Genomic DNA, 21,720 nt, shown 5'->3' with positions numbered 1-21,720 from the left:
ACTTGATGCAGAGAAGTACATTATTTCTCCATCTGTACTTACATAAGTATAATATACTTACATAAGTACAGAGAGTTTAGACTTTCATTTCATCACATTCCAAAGTAAATATCTGTACTTTTAACTGTAATACATTTCAAATATCAGCACTTTTTAATCCACTACATTTTCAATATATGTACTTTTTACCCTGCTACATTTAAAATATTTTATTACATTTTAATGAAATTTTCATAAATCGGGATTTATATATTTATATCTCATCTGTGGAAAAGAAAAGCTACAGTAGTACTCCATGAAGTGTTATAGACTTTTATATCAGGACACTGGATCCTACAAGTACTTTTAGTCTGAATAATGTTTGTAACTTTAAGAGCAACCTCACTTTTACAGGAGTCATTTAGGCTGTGTTGACAACGCAGGTCTTAATGCCCAGTTCCCATTTATTGCGTGTATCCGTTTTTGTTTTTTTTACCTGTTTACACCTACTTTCCCCGTGACCCATGTGCGATTCTCAGTAGAAAAAACACTTCAAGCCCCCATGTGCACTTCATGCACTCTGAGCACAGCCCATTTGCCATCTGCCCATGGATGCAAGTGACATTTCCCAAGCATTTTAAGTGGCATGCATCGTATAAATCACATTTAAGAACAAAGAAGAAAGCGAACGTTTTGGTTGAACTGTCGCCCACCTGTACACATCGTGATGGTCGCAGCGATGAAGTTTGAATCGCAGCGACCATGAAATTCCGATCCGTGCATTTCGACGGAAGTCGCGTCAGCTGATATGCAATTGCAATCCGATGTATTTCCACATATGAATGCGGCGAAAAACTGACATGGAAATATCCAAACCCGCGTGTTCTTTTGCCGTGTAGACGTTCATAATACATTATCACATCTGAGTCACATGTGGCAGAACGTGAGAATTGAGTCATTTCAGTTGCGGGTGTGAACGCAGCCTTAGTGTCAGGGTATTAGTACTTGTATTGCGGGAAAAGCTGTCAGTGGTTCCTCCACCTCCGTGAACGTGAGGAGCAGAACGTTTCCCCCGTTTGAACTTTTCAGCTTTTTAATGAACTCAGCGTCAGTTTGTTTCTTTATTTTTTTTCCTTCTGCTTATCATAGCAGCAGCTTTAATGGAGACGATGAGTGAAACTAATTAGCTCCGATTCCTGTTCCACCGTTTCTTTCGGTTTTTTCTCTTCTTTTTTTTTTTTTTTTACCCAGCATCCCTCATTTTAGAGCATTCTTGTTGTTCGTCACGGATCCTCTTTCCGAACCCTGCTCTAACAGCGATGCCCTGTACAATGAATGATGGATGGATGATTGACTGATACGGATGGTGTGGCAGTAAATGGATGTAACGCATTAGAAAAGCATTCCGTTGCCCTGGAGACCGTGTATGTTTCAAGATGGTTCTAAACATTCAGCGCCCATTTTGAATCATCTCTTGACATGGTGTGTACGCATTCCTACATTACCTAGAGCCCAATCTGTATTTATCGTACTTTTGTTTCCTGGCCATGATTCCTTTCTGGATTTATTGTGTCCAGGATAAACAATAATATGCTATTATACACTATAACGTTGAGTTCAACTTGTGAAAAATGAACCAAATCAAAGATATGAGAGATTTGTCAAATTTTTTGTTGAATTCCAGGATGAATAGAGTCAGCGACAGCACGTTTTCTTAAGCCTGATTCACACCAAATTGATGGAAATTATTCCATCTAGTGGTCGTCAGATGAACTGGGTCTGGGTTTAGCATTGAAAACATGAGCTTTTTTTGTTTGTTTAATCAGATGGACATTTCATGAAATTCCAATAAAATACTTGACTGCCATAACTTGTCGCATGAGTTGGAAAGTTTGAACCTATCCCCTATAGCCTGCAATGGCTGCAGAAATGCCACACCTCGAGGGGGGCGGGGCTTATCACAGAGGAGGCAGGGCTTACCACAACCCACGGCCTTTCACTGAGGAATCTGAATCCCTAGAAATGAACGGACTTCCAGTTTGTTGTTGTCGTTTGCGGAATTCAGTGTGGAGCTGTCTTCGGGGTTAACGTGCAACCAGTTGGCCAACTGGCTGATGGTACAGTAAGAAGGCTGTGAACCTGATAAGCATCACGCCGCCTTCACCCTCTCTGAGGCGAAGTGAACCCACGGCTGCCACCAGAACTCTTTCCCCGAGGGACGCTGTGTTTATCGTACTGAGATCCGGAGGATTAATTGGCTCCTGGCACTGTTGGGGGGAGTCCCGGGGGGGACAGGGCGCACCCCGCCAGCGCCCCATCGCTTTAAGTTCCAGGTGTATTAATGGAGTCAGCGCCCCATCGATCCTTAATTCCCCTCCATGTGAACGTTGGGGATAAATATCGCACTGTGGGGCCTTCCCCGGCCTTATTGTAATCAGCTGCGTTATTGATCGCCCGCCTGCGCACCCAGAAGTAATCTTTTTAAAATCCACACAGAGTAAATACGCACTGTCTTCCTATTGACAGGACTCACACAGCTTGACAGAAGTAGAGGGAAATTGAGGCATGGTGCCACTTACTTTACTCTACACATTTAGCCCAAACTGAGAGAATGCGAATGTGGGAGTCTCTGCCCACATGTACGGGTTTAGGAAGGGGGACGGAGTCGTTCTGGCAGTGGAGCGCCGACACCGGAAAAATGCAGCTCAATGTGTTCAAATATCAATTACAGACATTTACCAACCTACCTTCTGAGTTACTACTAAATATTGCCTCATTAAGCCACATGAAGCTCCCTATTTTTGTCAGCCTAAATGAATTCATAAAAAAAACAGTTTACAGTTTGAATTACAGTTAAATGTTATTTTTATTTTCATCAATGATAGTACCCATGGTGCCCTAGAACTGGGTCAAATTATTAAGATATTGACGAAAAAGGTATTGAAGGTGTTTTTTACCTCTTAAAGCAGCATTAAGCTGCATGAAAGCTGGCTTAGATGGAGGATCCAAGGAGGAGGTCCAACTCTGTTCACCTCAGAACTTGTATGGTCGTGACCTGGAAGTAGAGAGAGTGACCGAGAGCGAGAGAGAGAGAGAGAGAGAGAGAGAGAGAGAGAGAGAGAGAGAGAGAGAGAGAGAGAGAGAGAGAGAAGGAAAGAAAAAGAAAAGAAGTGACAGACTGAACAGAGGGAGGGTTGAAGAATCGCTCGGGAGAGCCTCCATCGGCCTGTTTGAAATATGTCTTTTGCTTTTGTGGTCTCTGGGTGGATGCTGTCATTTTTATATCTGTATGTGCGTGTGCCTGCATGCGTGGATGTGTGTGTGTGTATGCCTGTGTGCGTGTGCATGCCTGTGTGTGTGTGTGTGTGTGTGTGTGTGTGTGTGTGTGTGTGTGATTGATGAGGGCTCTGCCTGCCGTGAGCCAGATGTCTGCTCTATCGATTTTATCCCCACATTCGTCTGGCTGGGAGCTGCATTTCAACACAATCCGCCTCCATCAGCCTTTTGTCCGGGACACCGTGACGTGTACACACACACACACACAGGCATGCACACACACACACACACACACACACACACACACACACACACACACACACACACACACACACACACACGCGCACATGCACACACACACACACACACCCGGTGTTTCTCACCACGTGGGTGTTTGGGCGGTGGGCAGTGACTGTGAGCTGATGTTCTTCATTGTCTGCTGAGTACAATAGCCGCTCTCACCTCGAGATGCTGCCATCGATCTGACTGGTGTCCACTTGTTTAACGTCCAATCCAATGGACTTCAGCTGTCTATCTGTCTGCCTGTCTGTGTATCTGTGTGTGTGTCTGCCTGTCTGTCTGGCCTTCTGTCTGTCTGCCTCTCACTCTGTCTGTTTGTCAGGTTGTTTGTTTTTTTTCACCTATAGTCCATTGAACAGTGTCTCTGTTTGTTGTTCCTCCAGAGTCATAATCAGCGTTTATAAATCGACAGGAGAATAAAACTAGGTAGGAAATAGAAAACTACAGCAGGTGAAAAGAAGAATGCCCCGCAATTTTAACTGCAATGACCAACAGCACACATTGAGCACTGGGGTTTCCGGGGTGGCGGGGCGCTGGTGGGTTGTTGTAGGGTTGTGGTTAGCCAGGGGGGGCGACCGGGTAGGCCCCATGCCGGGTAGTGCTGCCGGAAGCGCTGAGGGAAGCGCTGCGGGAAGCACTGTGGGAAGCGTGCTTTCCAGGGCCCCCTGGAGGCTGCTCACCATTGTGGGTGTGGGTTTGGGTTTGCGAGGCGTCTGTCCGCCTGCTCCCGTTGCGTGGCTTCTCTGTGGTAGGTGGGGGGGTGGAGGGTCCACATATCTGGCTGTCTGCAGGCATCGGGGGGGCTTGCATCCCGGTGACCTACACTCGGCTACATTGGTACTTGTGGGTGGGTGGGGCATCTAGCCGGTTGCGGCTTGGCCACATGCTGAATTGCTATTCCAATTTTCCTGGACTTAATTAAGTCGAGGAAGTTGGTCAGTTTGGTTGGTCAGTTTGGTCGATACATGTTATCTTCTGATGTTTCTGTCTTTACATTTTCCTCTATTGTTCCCCTCTTGATGAAGTAATGATGATTAGTTGTTTATAGACCAAAACATGGTTAGATCTTTGGAGAGTCATCAAGCAGTTCTTGATGATTAAATAATGAATAAAAAGTGGTATTGCAGGTTAAGAAGTTGAACTCTACTTGAAGATTTACTCTGTCCTAGATGCAATTGCATACAAATACTCTGTGTTGTAGGACAAGCATGCGGACAGCACAGGTTTAAAAGACAAAAAAAAGGAACACTACAGCAGGAAACTAGAAAAATATACAGCAAAGAATTACAGCGGGGAAAAAATAGTAGAAACAATACTATAAACAGTCAATACAATCGCAGTCAAAAACTAGTCGGAAGCAACCGAAGGAAACTATAAAATAGTAGAGAATTTAGCAGTGGCTCTACTTGTTTCTGCCGTCATTCCTCCAGAGTCATTATCAGCATTGACAAATCGACAGGAGCAGGAAACTAGGAAAGTACAGCAATAAACGTCAGCTGGAAACTAAAATTAATAGTAGAAAACTATAGGAGAAAATTATAGCAGGTAAAATAGAACGCTAGAGCAGGAAAGAAGAAAGCTACAGTAGGAAACTACAGCAGTAAATTATAGCAGGAAACTACAGCAGAAATAGAGAAAACTATAGCAGGAAACTACAGCCTTAATCCATAAAACTACAGGAGAAAATTAGAGCAGGAAATAGAAAACTATCGCAGAAAGCTATAGCAGAGAACTACAGCAGGAAACTAAAGCAGAAAATCAGAAGACTCCAGCAAGAAACTACAGCAGGAAACCAGCAAACTACAACAGGAAATTACAGCTGGAAACTACAGCAGGAATCTAAAATCAACAGAAGAAAACCACAGCAGAAAATTACAGCAGGTAACTAGAATGCTTCAGCAGGAAAGTAGAAAGCTACAGTGGGAAACTACAGAAGGAAACTAGAAATCTATAGCAGGAAACTACAGCTGGAAACTACGGCAGAAAACCCCAAAACTACCGCAGGAATCAACAGCAAGAATCTACAGCAGGAAACTTCAACAGGAAGCCAGAAAACTACAGAAGGAATTCTACAGCAGCAAACTGGGAAATGACAGCATGAAAAAGAAAAGTAAAACAGAAAACTATGGCAGGGAACTACAGCAGGAAACTAAAGAACAAAATCAGAAAACTACAGCAGAAAATCTGAAAACTACAGCAGAAAACTACAGCAGGAATTCTACAGCTGGAAACTAGGAAATTACAGCAGGAAATAGAAAAGTACCTCAGAAAACTATGGCAGAGAACTACAGCAGGAAACTAAAGCAGAAAATCAGAAGACTCCAGCAGGAAACTCTAACAGGAAACCAGCAAACTACAGCAGGAAATTACACCTGGAAACTAGAGCAGGAAACTAAAGCAGAAAATCAGAAGACTCCAGCAGGAAACTCTAACAGGAAACCAGCAAACTACAGCAGGAAATTACACCTGGAAACTACAGCAGGAAACTAAAATCAACAGTAGAAAACCACAGCAGAAAATTACAGCAGGTAACTAGGGTGCTACGGCAGGAAACTAGAAAGCTACAGTGGGAAATTACAGCAGGAAACTAGAAAACTATAGCAGGAATCTACAGCAGGAAACTTCGACAGAAAACTTCTTCCAGCTGCAGGAAATTGCAGCTGAAAACTACACCAGGAAATTACAGCAGGTTACTAGAATGCTGCAGCAGGAAAGTAGAAAGCTACATTGGGAAACTACCGAAGGTAACTAGAAAACTAGAAACAGGAAACTACAGCTGGAAACTAGAAAAATATAGCAGGAAACTACAGCGAGAAACTAAAGTCAACAGGAGAAAACTACACGACAAGATTGCAACAGGTAACCAAAACACCACAGCAGGAAAGTAGAAAGCTACAGTGAGAATCTACAGCAGGAAACTAGAAATCTATAGCAGGAAATTACAGCAGAAAACCCAAAAACTATAGCAGGAAACTACAGCAGGAAATTACAGCAGGACTATACAGAAGGAAACTACAGCAGAAAACCAGAAAACTACTGTAGGAAACCTTCAGCAGGAAACTAGGAAACTACATCAGGAAACTAGGAAATGACAACACAAACAGAAAACTATAGCAGGACACTAGAAAAAAAACAGAATCTACAGCGGGGGAAAAAATCAACAGTACAAAATAAAGGAAAAAAGTACAGCAGGGTAACTAGAATGCTACAGCAGGAAAGTACAAAGCTACAGTGAGAAACTACAGCAGGAATCAAGATCAGGAAAATACAGCAGGAATCGAGAGCAGGTAACCAAAATCAACTGTAGAAAACTCGAGGAAAAAATTACAGGTAACAGGTAACTAGAATGATACAGCAGGAAATTAGAAAACTACAGCAGGAATCTACAGCAGGAATATGCAGCAGGAATCGACAGCAGGACTCCGGAAGAAAACTACGGCAGGGATCCAGAAAACGACAGGAGAAAATTACAGCAAGAAAGAGAAAACAATCACAGAAAACCACTGCAGGGAACTACAGCAGGAAATATAAAACTCCAGCCAAAAACTACAGCTGAAAACTACAGTAAAACCCTGCTCTCTCCCTGTCTCTTTGCCACTCTCACCTCAAGGTGTGATGATAACAATGAAGGACTTCATATGTACGCCTTATTGCGTGTGCATATGTAAATATTTGTGTGTGTGTGTGTGTGTGTGCATGTGTGCGTGCGTGCATGTGTGTGCGCACGTGGCGCTGATTGCGACAGTGATAGAGCTGTAGCAGCAGGTTACATTTAGCAGAATGATTTCACTGTTGTTACAGTTCACCAATAGAGGACAAGAAAAAACAACAACAGACTAATAACCACAGAGGAGCAGGACCTGTCTGTCTGTCTGTCTGTCTGTCTGTCTGTCTGTCGGTCTGTCGCTCTCTCTCTCCCTCTCTCTCTCTGTCTCTGTCTCTCTCTGAGCGAGATACTTCCTAGGCCTCCTCGGCTTGTTTTGGTCTGGTGATGATGGACTAGCGCCCCCTCTAGCGCTCAACAAATTACACAGTCGAACTCGGACGCTTAGGACCTGGAATTGAGTTGGTGAAGTGGTGGATCCCCAAAGCTAAAACTCTCTCTCGTTCTCTCTCATCCCCCTTTCCCCGTCCCCCTCTCCCTCTCCCTCTCTCCCTCTCTCTCTCTCTCTCTCTCTCTCCCACCCAGGGAATGATGTATCTGGAGGAGCGTCGGCTGGTCCACAGGGATCTCGCCGCCCGGAACGTTCTGGTCAAGTCGCCCAATCACATCAAAATCACAGACTTCGGCCTCGCGCGGCTCCTGGACGCCGACGAGAAGGAGTACAACGCCGACGGGGGCAAGGTGGGTGGAAGCAGACTGCCTGGGCGTGGTCTGGTGATAGTTTCGGCTCCAGGTCATTGCATAAATTCGTATATACAGTATACAATTACAGACGCAAAATAATTGAGTTTAAAATATTACATTGCGGATAAACGGGTGCATCTGTCGTTGCTCACTTCCGTTCTGTTGTGGCTTTTGCATTTGTGTTTCGTCCGTCAGCATCTCTCCGTACCAGGATGGTCGCGATTATTGAATCTATTAATTATAATTTGCAGAGAAATCCTTGATTTCACGGAGGGTGCAAAGGGAGTTCAGAATCTCCCGAAATGCTTGCTGCTAACGCTTCGACCAACAGACCAACATTTGACTGCATAATGAGAAAGGAAAGAGCGACAAGAAGAAAGGGGGGCGGGGGAAAAAAACAAAAAAACAACGCTACACGTCATGAATTATGTATTTCCCATGTTAATTTCGGCAGCTTTCTGCATCTCTAAAGTTCATTATGGAACCAGGGGTGGTTTCCGTTTGCCCCGATTGACACTCGCTATGCAAATACTCCCTCCACTCCGTTCCACAATGTCAGCTCGTCCAGCGCTGCACACGCTGCAGCCAGCCCAAAGATAAACAACATGGCCGCCGCAGCGAGGAATCATATTATTAAATGCATGCAAGAAATAATAATCCGTTGATCTACCTCTGCTCTTCCTCTACTCCAAATACCTCTACTCAACCTCCATCTACTCTACCTTTACTGTACCTCTACGCTACTTCTACTTTATCTGTACTCTACCTCTACTCCACCTTTACTGTACCTCTACGCTACTTCTACTTTATCTGTACTCTACCTCTACTCCACCTTTACGCTACTTCTACTTTATCTGTACTCTACCTGTACTCCACCTTTACTGTACCTCTACTCTACTTCTACTTAAACTCTTCTCTACCTCTACTCGACTTCTACTCTACCCTTACTCTACCTCTGCTCTACCTCTACTTCATCTCTGTTCTACCTCTACTCTACCCTAACTTTACTCTACCTGTACTGTACTTCTACTTAAACTCCTCTCGACCTCTACCCTTACTCTACCTCTACTCTACCTCTACTTCATCTCTGTTCTACCTCTACTCTACCCTAACTTTACTCTACCTCTACTGTACTTCCACTTAAACTCTTCTCTACCTCTACTTGACTTCTACTCTACCCTTACGCTACCTCTACACTACTTCTACTTGATCTGTACTCTACCTCTACTCTACCTTTACTGTACCTCTACTCTACCTCTACGCTACTTCTACTTTATCTCTGCTCTACCTCTACTCTACCCTTACTTTACTCTACCTGTACTCTACCTCTACTTAAACTCTTCTCTACCTCTACTCGACTTCTACTCTACCCTTACTCTACCTCTACTTTACCTCTACTTCATCTCTACTCTACCTCTACTTTATCTCTGCTCTACCTCTACTATACTTCTGCTCTACCCTTACTCTACCCTATACTTTATCTCTACTCTACATCTAATCTACTCTACTTCTATCTCCCTCTAAACTACCTCTACTTTATCATGGCTCTACCTCCCTCTACTCAAACTCTACTCTACTTCTACCTCTACTCTACCTCTCCTCTACTCTCCTCTACTCAAGGGGAGAGCCGTGTAGAAAATACATTCCAAATTCTTCCAACAAAACACAAAGTATATTTTTTTCTGGATCCATTTGTGTTTTTATTTATAAATAAGCGGAAAACAAAGACGTCGATATCGCTGACTCCTAAAAATGTCTCCAAAAGACAAAATGGAAACAATAATGTGAAGCAACTGAGCAACAACCCTTACCTTACTGGTCACAATATCAAATAAATCAAAAATTCAAAAATGTAATCAGTGGCAATTGATGATGATGAAAAGTTGCAAAGTTACACACAGATAAGGAAAACATGGCGGTGCACAAAACAAAAACGACTCAATCACAGTATTGTGAGTGTGCGTGTTTCGTTACGTCTGCCTCTCGCTACGACTTGTACGGTCAAGCGATCGGGGCGTGAGTAGCAAGTGTTAATAAACCAGTTCAGACCATTTCCATGGCCCCATCGCCACACACACACCTCCAGGAGAAGACGTGTGTGTGTGTGTGTGTGTGTGTGTGTGTGTGTGTGTGTGTGTGTGTGTGTGTGTGTGTGTGTGTGTGTGGAGGATCTCCATCCAAGGTTAAACTCCATTTTGAGATTGGTTCTTGGCGAGTCGCTCGGTAAAAGAGTCGTTCTGTTTGTCAGACTCTTGGTACGTTGGTGTAACGCACGGTCAGCCAGGGAGGACTTTCCTGAATGACGAACAAGAGGGAGAAGAGTTCGTTCGGCTCCGAGCTGTGGATGGAACTCTCACATCAATCATTTCATTCTGTCAAAATTATTTGTGTTGGTGGAACATTCAATATATATCCTGCAAAAGGGGTTAGGGTTAGGGTTAGCTGTGACCTTTTTAAGGCCTGCAGCTCTCGTCCGTTTTCATTTAGTGAATCCAGATTCCAGGCTTGATTGAATCCAGATTCAGACGTGGTGGCGCAGTGCATTGCACTGTTGCCTCACAGCAGGAAGGTCCTGGGTTCGATTCCCGCCTGGGGCGCTGTTGGCACCGTGCTCCGTGTGGGGTATCTCCCAAATAGGAGCCTTTCTGTGTGGAGTTTGCATGTTCTCCCTGTGCTCACATGGGGTTTCCTCCACCTCACGTCAGTCTGAACCCCCACCAAAAACATGCACCCATCATCGTCTGACCAGCGATGGACACTCGGTACCAGGTCCCCGGGCCCGTCCACGTATGCTGCCCACTGCTCCTGGCTGTGGCCCCGGAGGAAGGACAAGCCAGGATGGGTCAAAAGCAGAGGAACCATTTCACCGGCCACCATCCAAAGTGTGTGTGTGTGTATGTGTTGTAGTGTGGTGTGTTGTGTGACAAATAAAGACTGTTCCGTTCTGAATCAAGATTCCGACTTATTTGAATCTGAATTCAGAACTGCAAACATTATTATTTTATTTTTTTTTTTCTGGAGTGACTCCCGACTCCTGTGTCATTTCGAAGAGCTTGTTCGCCAGGTCCGGATCGTTCGCGCTTCGTGCATCGCTATTGCTCATATGAAAACTGACGCCACACGTCTAACCTGAAGCCATTCATTTCCTCCCGTCTTCTCATTTCCCCCCGGAGTCAGACAGACAGAGAGAGAGATGGAGAGAAAGAGAGGGTGTGTGTGTGTGTGTGTGTGTGTGTGTGTGTGTGTGTGTGTGTGTGTGTGTGTGTGCGTGTGTGTGTGGGTGTGGGTGTGTGTGGGTGTGTGCGTATTTGTTCTATCTATATCCATGCATGTATGTTTGTCTTGTGTGTGCAGATGTGACATTGTGTGTGTGTGTCTATGTGTGTGTGTGTCTGTGTCTGTGTGTGTGTGTGTCTGTGTCTGTGTGTGTGTGTGTGTGTCTGTGGGCGTGCGTGCGTGTGTGTGTGTGTGTGTCTGTGCGTGTGCGCACGTGTGTGTTTGTGTGTGTGGAAGCGGTCATTATAACCTGATGTTGCGGCTCTATAGCAGGTAATTGCCTTGTTCAGAGCAGAATCCCCCGCTGCCTCGTATGGAAATCACACGATGGAGGGTTCCTGACATTGTCCTTGGTCGTCTGTCTCTCCTTCTCCTTCCCTCCCTCTCTCCATCTCTCCATCACTCACTCTCTCTCTCTCTCTCTCTCTCTCTCTCTCTCGCTCTCTCCACCTCTAAACCTAATAGCCATTGGGATAATATGCGACAAATGGCCAATAAAATTCCATTAAATATGTGGAAGAAGCGGTGCGGCCGCCACTGCTTCATCCGGAGTTAATCAATCGCGGCTTGAGTGAAATTGAGCAACGGAACCAAGCCGCTGGCATGGAGGGAGGGAGAGATGGATGGATGGATAGATAGATAGATAGATAGATAGATAGATAGATAGATAGATAGATAGATAGATAGATAGATAGATAGATAGATAGATAGATAGATAGATAGGTAGATAGATAGATAGATAGATCGATTGATAGACAAAGAGGGGGAGAATGAGAGAACGGTCTAGGAAAACAAATCTATCTGTCTGTCTGTCTGTCTGTCTGTCTGTCTGTCTGTCTGTCTATCATTCTATCACTCAAAGTGATCACTGTAATTCCTACTTTTTTGGATGAGTTTTAATTCCCTCTTCTATTTATTTGTGTTGGTGTGTGAAGATTGGACTAACTCAATGTAATGGGTGCATATTTGTTTGTGTGTCTCTCCCTCTCTTTCTCTCCCTCCCTCCACTCTGCCCCCCTCTCTCGGCTCCCCCGTCTCTCTGTCGCTCCATGTCTTCCTCCCTCCCCCATCGCCCTCGCTCCCTCCCTCTCCCTCTACCCCCCCCCCTCTCGCCCTCTCCTCTCTCTCCCTCCCACCATCTTTTCCTCTCTCCTTCCTTCCCTCTCTCTATACCCCCTCTCTCCGTCCCCCCTTCCTTCTCACACCCTTCCTGCCCCCCCCCCTCTCTCTCCAGATGCCCATTAAGTGGATGGCTCTGGAGTGCATCCACTACAGGAAGTTCACCCACCAGAGTGACGTGTGGAGCTACGGTACGACGGCAGAATCTGAATCAGAGGAATTTCAATTATTCTGCTTCTCGTCAGCGTCGGGTCTGAAAGAGGCAGGAAGTGAAACGACCTCACTTCCTGTTCCTGCTCATCTTGCCTCTTCTCCTCTTCTTCCTCACCTTCATGTGCACATCTACTCTGGTCCTCTGCTCTACCTCTACTCTACCTCTACTATATGTCTACTCTACTTTACCTCTACCTCCACCTGCCCTAACTCAACTCTACTCTACCTCTATTCCTCTACTCTACTGTACTGCTACTTAACCTGTACTCTTCCTCTACTCTGCCGCTACTATATCCACTCTCCTTTGCCTCTCCCTTAACTCTACTCTACCTCTATTTTACTCTACCTCTACTCTACTTACTCTGCTTAGTACCCCACTTAAATGATTAATTCCTCCTCTCACCTCTCTCTCTCTCACTCTCCTCTCTCTCCCTCCCTCCTTCCATACCTCCCTCCGATCCCCTCCAGGAGTCACCATCTGGGAGCTGATGACCTTCGGGGGGAAGCCGTACGATGGGATTCCCACGCGAGAGATCCCCGACCTCCTGGAGAAGGGCGAGCGCCTCCCCCAGCCGCCCATTAGCACCATCGACGTCTACATGGTCATGGTCAAATGTGAGCAAAAAGGACCAAAAATGCTTGATTTTGCAGCAGATTTTCTCAAAATTTCGAATCCACTATGAAATGTCATTTTACCCCCAAAACATGTCTTTCTTTTTTACCTTTGAAGAAAAGGTTATATCTAATATCTTTCCATGATAATTCATATTTTGGATAGCACAAACTGCCAAAACTGGAGATATTTTAATACTTTTCCAGTACTGTTCCAGAACTCTTCCAGTCAATAGAATAAGTCTATACGCCTATAAAGTATATTAAATAAGCTTTAAATTAAACATACAGGGATCCCCATGTTTAAAATCACTTCTCTGTGATGATGCACCGACCACACTGCGGGAGGTCTTCTTGGGGAAGGGTTTTTTGGGAATATTAAGTCACAGCGTTAGTGCAAAATTGCTTAATTGCAAAATTGCAAGCTCTATCTCATGCAGATTTGCAGAGACTTGTGGTTGTATCTTCGCGGGTTGTAATTTCTAATGGGACGGATCTAAAAGGCACCATTATGCATTTGAAATACATTTGAAATATACTCTCCAGCGCATCCCAGTCGGTCTGTGTCGTTATCCTGATCCATTGTGACACTGATTGGCTTTTGTTACACTGCACAGCCCCCAGCCCTCCACTCCCATTCATTACCCACAATACATTGCTGCTGCACGCACCCTAAAATGACACCACCAGCGGCCGTGTTTAATAGCACGCTGCACATAGGATTGCACATGTGGCTCACACATATACGCACAGACACACGCACGCTCGCACGCACGCACCCACTATCACTCACATGCCAGCCCTTTCAACCTTGATGGAAGGTGTTTTGGGTGTTTTGAGGGTTTGGGGGAGACTGGGTAAGGCGGGTGTGTGGGGATGGGAGCAGAATTAGCCGGCAGGTCAAGTGTGGCGGAGCTAGCCTCCATTAGCGACCGGCGTTGGCAATGCTCCACATTAGTTGTAATTAGGACGCGTTGACCGGGAGTCGCTGTCTGTGGTTTGACTCAGTGCGACGTCCCACTGGACATGAAATTCAGCTTGATTGGCGCCGTAATTGCGTCTCGTTTAGGTAATAGGTCGTGGGGGGGGGGGGGGGGGGGGGGTGAGCATCAGAGGGTGATGGAGCTTGTTTGAGCAGAGCGCTGCTGGGATCGATGGACGGAGGAGAATCCCAGCATCTGATATTTTTTGTTATGTTATGTATATTTTTACCTCGTTTTTCACTTAGTTCATCTGAAATAGGGGCCAAAACACAAATATCTTATCCAGTATCAAGATAAGGATCAGTTTAGATTCGATCAGATTCAATCAGATTTGGTCAGATTGGATCAGATTAAATGATATTATATTATATTATATCGGATCGGATTAGATTAGATCGGATTATATTAGATCACATTCAATTTGATTAGATCAGATCAGATGAGATCAGATAGAGACTTTATTCCTCTACGGAGGGAAAGTGCAGTGTCATAGCAGCTCACATCAGAACAAATAGACAATGATAAAAATAAAACAAATTGAAAGATTTTGCAATATACAAAAAAAACCCAGTGGATTAGGTGGAGGTGAAGGGGGTGATGGAGCTTGTTTGCTCGGCTCGATGGATTGAGGAGAATCTCAGCGTCTGATATTTACCTCAGTTTGGAAAGAGTTTGTCCTCTTTCAAATCGACCATTTCTTTCTTTCTTTTCTTATTATATACAGATGTAAAATCTCTTCATTGACTCCTCGCAGATCAAACACCCGCCGCTTTGAGAAAGGGCAGATAACCCCGGAAAAGCCCAACGTTTTAACCCGCGGGAGCGTGTTCAGAGCGACACATTATGTAATAACGCTGCATTTTGTAATGACTTGCCATCATGTTGAAACTGAAACCTTTATTATTATGTAATAATGCCTACATTGTGTAATAAGGAAATACTGTACATAATGTTATACCCTATTATATATAACCTAGTGGTACAGTTATTACAGATTGTCTTGGTTGAACCGAAGTGACATTTTCTTATGTTACTAAAGTGTGACAGGTGGCCATTTTGTGTTGAATTATTATATAATCATATAAAGTTGTAATCCCCACAGTACCTAATACCTAATAATACCTAACAATAATAATTATTATTCATTGCTTGTTGTTTATTACAAAATGTGGCAAGTTATTAAGTAATAAAGGAACCAATATAACTAAATAAACACAGATAAAATAATAATGCATGAAAAATGACATATATATATATATATATATATAAAACATTTTTCAATGTATTGTTATTCAATCTTTTTTTTTATTTTGTGAAATTTATTAGAATAATTAAATAAAATAAAATATTAACTGTCCTGGTATCAATAGTTATAATTATGGAACAAATCAAACAAACTGAGAAGAATATACAAGATTATACAAGATTGTAAAACATTATATTGTGTGATATTTAGTGATTGTGAGAATGCAAATGTGTGTTTGAATATGTTTCCACGACAACTTGAACAACAATAACAACAACAAGGAGAACCTGCAGCTGTTCAGTTGAGACAACATGCGTCTCTTTACAGCACCCGCCTCATTCATTACCCACAATGCATCTGGTCCTCCGCCGCCTTGTTAAATCTGACAGCACCACCGGGCGTGTTTAATAATACACACAGACACACACAGTCATGGAGCTCGTGGATCTTGGTCCGATTTTAATTTGTTTACTAGGAACTACGATTAGAACATGTGGTTCGAAGAGTTGTTTTTTTGCAACTTATATTTTTATAAAAATTTTAAAAAAAAGTCATATACCTCGACATAGAATGTCTTTTTGAAATGAAGATGTATTTGGAACGTACGCATAAGGTTTTATTCCATTAGGTATATGCAGTGGAAAAATGGCTAGTAACCACCATAGTCCAGGGGTTCCAGGGATGTTTTTGTTTTCTACTGTTTAAAAAAAATGTGTGTGTGTATATACAGTATATATACTGTATATATATATATATATATATATATATATATATATATATATATATATATATATATATATAATTTCACTACGGTATGTTCAAGTTGAAGTTCAATACTGAGTTGCTGGGGGTAAGAGAACTGACTATGAAAGGCTCCCTGTTACGCACGGTTGTGCTCTCAGCATGCTTCGCCGGCCGTGGTGTCACCCCATATGATGGTGCCACCCACTCTGAAGGTGTCATCTCCTCTGATGGTGTCACTCAGCGCGGTCTGCACCCCCTACTCCCCCTACAGACGCCATTGTTTGTGGTCATTAGAACAGGGGTTTCCAAACTGGAGTTCGTAGCCCCTCTAGCAGTTTGTGAGGGAAGTGCAGATATATTATTCTTATTTATTTTTAATATTTGTCTTTTTTCAGGATTAGTAACTCTCACAAGTGTTTTTTTGTGATGTTGATGTATTTTTTTCAGCAAGGTTTAAGAGAAATGTTATATTTGTATAGCCTAATTTTGGATTTATTTTGACCAACAATACAGTAGATAGCCTCCAGTATATATATATATATATATATATATATATATTTATATATATATATATATATATATATTTTTTTTTTTTAACTTTTAATTTAAACATCGATTCTGTTTTCAATTCAAATTTCAGTTGCATTTTTCTGAAGACTTTTTTGTGTCCTCGAAGCAGAAAGTGAAGTTGATTTCATATTGGATATCTGCTCAGGCGTAGAGGATACAGTGGAAGGTTGTAACTGGAACTGCACTCTGTTGTCCATACCTGACTTGTATGCCACACTCCAACCCCCCCTCTCTCTCTCCAGGCTGGATGATCGATGCCGACAGTCGGCCCAAGTTCAAAGAGCTGGCGGCGGAGTTCTGCCGGATGGCCCGGGACCCCCAGCGCTACCTCGTCATCCAGGTGGGTTCTGCTCCTAATCAATCCTTCTAACGATGAGAAACTCCTTCAATACGACCAACAGGAACGTTCTGCAACCTTCTCCCCTCGAGGTCCTTTTTCTCTTTGTGTGAGAGGCTTGGATCTCTGCGCGACGTTTAATTTGTGGAATTGTAGTCTTATTTTTGTGGAAATATGAATGCATTTGTACATTATTTTTCACTCAATACATGACCAAGATTTAAATCACATTAGATTAGATAGGTAATTCCATAGAGGCAAATGGCACTGTCACAGCAGCTTACATCAGAATATGCATCAACAATAAAGTCATCAGAAATTTAAAATAAAAAAAATCTGGCAATATACAAAAATACTACAGTAGGCCTTAAACAAACTATAAACAATAAACTGAGCCAACAATGACACAATTAAATTGCTTGCTTGATTTTCAAAAGTTATTTTAATGAACATTTAACATTATTGCAATTGGCTGGTTTGTTTTATCAAATCTGATTAGTGGATATTGTTGGGTTAACAGATATTAAAACATAAATCATGGAAAGAGTGATATTTATGGTATTTCTTAATGATAACTGATTTAGTTAAGATTTAATTTTAGATTTTAGATAATGGATTATTAAGTTACTAAGGCATTAATTATTTTTTCTATCTCAATTTAACAATTACTCAACAGAATTATTGATGTTGAAATTTCAACATTTTCTTGATGGTGACTTTGTATTTCAGGATTCTCCGTTGATACTTGATCTTAAATGTACATCAGGCCAGTCTCATGAGGTTGCAGCATGAGTTGCATCGAGGTTACATATAAAATGTGTGTCTTATTTGACATTTATCTGTTGTAAACAAAGCCGTTATTCAGCAGTAGTTTATATTAATCAGTTAGTGGCGTAGCAAGGCATCAGTGAGCCCGGTTTGTTAACCTGCACCTGCACCACAGGATGACGACCGCATGAAGCTGCCGAGCCCCAACGACAGCAAGTTCTTTCAGAGTCTTCTGGATGAGGAGGACCTGGAGGACTTCATGGACGCCGAGGAGTACCTAGTCCCCCGGGCGTTCAACGTGCCGCCGCCCTCCTACAGCACCAGGCCCCGTGTGGACTCCAACCGGGTAAGAAGGCTCCGTCCTGGAGGCTGCGCCCCGTTAGGACCCCTGATCTGCTAAGAACAGGAACCTGCGCTCATCATTGAGCTACTTAGTCCTCACATTATAAACAGGTTACTTAGGTCTTCTGGCTGAGGTGTGGTGACCACCCCTTGGTCCAGACTGAAAACCAAAGGTGTCTAGACTGAAAACCAAAGGTGTCTAGACTGTAGTTACTCCAAGTCTCTGGAACTCCATCCCTCTGGACCTCACATCACTAGACCAAACCAGTTCAAACTTTGCAATGTGTCTGTATCTAGTTTCTATGTGGCTACTTTCATATTTTTTTCTTTCTTTGCGAGGAACGTTGTGACAGTGTCTTGAGAGATGCTATAGAAGTAAACTTTACTTCCTAAACTTTACTAGAATATCAATAAAGCCAGCCCGTCCAGAACGTACTGACTAAGTGGCTCGAGGGCAGATCGATTGTCGAGCCGCGATTATGTTCCGCCGACACACAGTTGCATGCTGGGAGATCCTGTTAGGGAAGCAGGTTTTTCTTTATCATTGGCTACATTATTATAAGGTTTCATTGTCATAATAACATGTCAATATGGGACATCACATATAACCGTGAAGGTATTATGGGACAATTTAGTGACCTTACGTACCTTTCTGACAAATAATACTAATTCAGTTAATGTGTTCAAATTGAAATTGATTTCCTCAGAATCAGAATTGTCTTTATTGCAAAGTAAGTTTACACGCACAAGGAATTTGTCTTGGTGTTCGATGCATCACAAGCAATAAACATAGTGAGAGATAATGAGAAAGTAAAACACACGTACTGCAGGTCAAGAAACATAAATGTAAAACAGAACAATAGGAAGACAATATGTAAAATATGGCTGTTTTTTTAAATAAAGAGCTGTACAGTTTGTGCAGAAATGTGTAAATGTTCAGAGTATGAAGTATAACAGTATGTGCAATGTGCACGGATAATAGTCCAGAAAAATGTGCGTTAATGTAACACTTTGACATATCAATTCAATTCCTTTGGAGATATGGAGACATTCATTTAACATGTAGTATCTACGGGGGAGGGGTAAGTGTCTGTGTCAGTGGGGGGTCCCAGGGCCTTGTTGATGAAAGTTTGTGTCCAGGGTGGGAGGGGTCGGCTACAATCTTTCCTGCTCGCCCCAGGGTCCTGGATGCGTACAGGTCCCTGTAGTGTCTCTGGGGGGGGGCGGGGTCCATTTCATTGGGGGTCCTGGGCCTTGTTGATGAGGCCATCTTCAGACGGGAAGAAACTGTTCTTGTGGCGAGAGGTTTTGACCTTGTTGGACCGCAGCCTCCTCCCAGAGGAAAGTGTTTGCGTCCGGGTGGGAGGGGTCGGCCACAATCTTACCTGCACGCCTCAGGGTCCTGGATGCTGGAAGCTTCCTATGGGGTAAAAGGGTGAATACAGTATGTCTAGTCGATGCAAAGGTATTGCTTTTGACAGATTCAGTTGGCTCTCCATGTAGCCCTGGTTATATTGCCTGGTTTTAGCTTTTGTTTCCTGCTTGGCACCTGTTTCATTTCTAGGATCCCTTATTTGGGCTCCTTCTCAGATATTTCTTTGACAAAGGATCCTATTAGCACCGACAGGGTAACAACAGGGCAGCAGGTAGCGCGTTGAGGGTCACTGTGGAGAAGGGCTGTGGAGATGACTCGAAGTGATCCAGGTGTCAACTGTGATCAAACTTTGATGCTGGAGCTTCATTGGAGGAGAGTTCCTCTTCAAGTTGTCTCAGACTACACGAAAACGGTTTGACTTGAACCTGATCTGGCAGGAACAGGGCGCCTGGAATCACGATGGCATTTAATCCGGTGTCTGTTGTCTTTCACAAGGCATAGAAAGACAACCAGTGCAGGGTCTGAGACGCCCGAGGAGGAAAGCAAAGCGGGGTCAAATGTTTTGAATTCACCTGCTGTGGCAGCACCGGACGACTAGTTCAGGGACGCTGACTTTGACTTTGGTTGACGTTGACGTCCTTCCTCTAACCCACTCACTGTCCCGTCCCCATGTCTCAACCGGTGAGTAGTGAGTAGAACTCATGGTCACAAGTAGAATCTGCCATGTCTGGAAAACAAAACACATCAAGACCTGATGTTCTAGTCTGACTAGTGTGGTCTGATGGGCTCCTTACCTGACGGCTTCACCCTAAATCTACCATTTGATGACCACCATATGCTGCACACCTGCAACCAGCTGCTTCACCAGCAATAAAGCAACTTTGTCACTTGTGATATGGAATACAAAAGGGTGGTATCTTCTTGAATGTAACTGATATGTAATAAAAACAGTTAAGATGGACGACTATTCACATAGACAAACCCACAAAGAGACAGATTGAAGTTGAAAGGTATGATTTTTACTCTGTATCATATTCCAGAAATATATCACAGTCGCCCATCAGTGAGCGGTAATGAAATGTTGTTCGGCGCATTGATGAATGCTCCGAAGATTAGATTTCCTCTATGGTGCAGCAGGCCAAAAGAGCGCTCTGTTTAACTCGCTGTCCTTTAGGAAACGCTCAAGGTGGACCAGAAGAACATCACCAGATTGGCCTCCATTTGTCCTCCCGCTTGTCGGCCTGCTAATGACTCGCTCTCATCAATTCCATGCCGGTATGTGGGACTGGAACCTGGGCACCTCGTCCACCCGCTCCCCAGGCTCCGGCTTTCATTACCTCGCCCTGCCTCCGCAAATACCAGCGGCTCCCTTAAAATGCGGGGGCCATTTGCTCAGAGACAATGAGCACAGACTTGGCTATTTGCTCTCTCGCACGCGGCGTCCATGCCTCTGCAACTTATTTACTTTTACCCTCCTGTGACCTACCCCGTTGCCAGTGCCGCTCTGTTCCCTGACGCCAGCCATCCATCCATCCACCCATCCATCCATCCACCCATCCACCCATCCATCCATCCATCCATCTATCTTTCTATCTGTATATCTATCTGTCTGTCTGTCTATCTATCTATCTATCTATCTATCTATCTATCTATCTATCTATCTATCTATCTATCTATCTATCTATCTATCTATCTATCTATTTATCTCTCTCTCTCTCTCTCTCTCTCCCTCTCTCTCTTTCTCTCTCTCTTTCTCTCTCTCTCTCCCCACAGTGTATCTATCTGTATGACCCTCAGTGCGCCGGCCCAGGCTCCTGGATTTCAAGGTTAATCTCCCCAAATCACCTGAAACTTGCTCTTCATTATGCAATCTAAAGCCCTTTGCACGGCCCACACAGTGGGATGGACTTTGCTCTCCAAATACATTGTTCATTTTTTTGGGGGGCTCGGCACGCTAGTGGACGCTAGCGGTGGCGCTAATGATTCAGGCCACGGCCCCACACGTCGTCCGACGCCGGTGCCTATCGGATCTCGACCGATTGGCTCTGCACTGGTACTTGAAAGGGAAGGGGAGGATAGTGATCGACTTTAAAGAAAGAATAAATAGAGAGGGAAGGGAAAGGGTTGATTGTGGCGGTGGGATGGACGTGGGAGGAGGAGGTGCAGCGCTCTGCCTCCAGGGTGTTTTCCTCAGCCGTTGTGCTTTGTAACCCGGCTTGCTGTAATTGCCAC

At 43.8% G+C, this 21,720-nt stretch overlaps 1 protein-coding gene across 1 annotated transcript in view; it reads left to right on the top strand.

Annotated features, from left to right (window-relative positions):
* LOC307247939 (receptor tyrosine-protein kinase erbB-4) overlaps positions 1-21,720 on the top strand; it is a gene marked incomplete at its 3' end in the record, with an annotated part of 350,078 nt that overhangs the window by 323,396 nt on the left and 4,962 nt on the right. The window contains exons 21-25 of the mRNA XM_080024095.1: positions 7,745-7,906; positions 12,414-12,489; positions 12,980-13,126; positions 16,909-17,006; positions 17,947-18,117. Coding sequence (XP_079880221.1) covers positions 7,745-7,906; positions 12,414-12,489; positions 12,980-13,126; positions 16,909-17,006; positions 17,947-18,117 — 654 coding nt within the window. The remainder of the gene's footprint in view (positions 1-7,744; positions 7,907-12,413; positions 12,490-12,979; positions 13,127-16,908; positions 17,007-17,946; positions 18,118-21,720) is intronic.

Source organism: Zeus faber (assembly GCF_960531495.2).
Source record: "Zeus faber genome assembly, chromosome: 2".
In the NCBI taxonomy this organism is placed as follows: domain Eukaryota; kingdom Metazoa; phylum Chordata; class Actinopteri; order Zeiformes; family Zeidae; genus Zeus; species Zeus faber.
The sequence above is the reverse complement of the archived record's forward strand: the minus strand, read 5'-3'. Positions and strand labels throughout refer to the sequence as shown.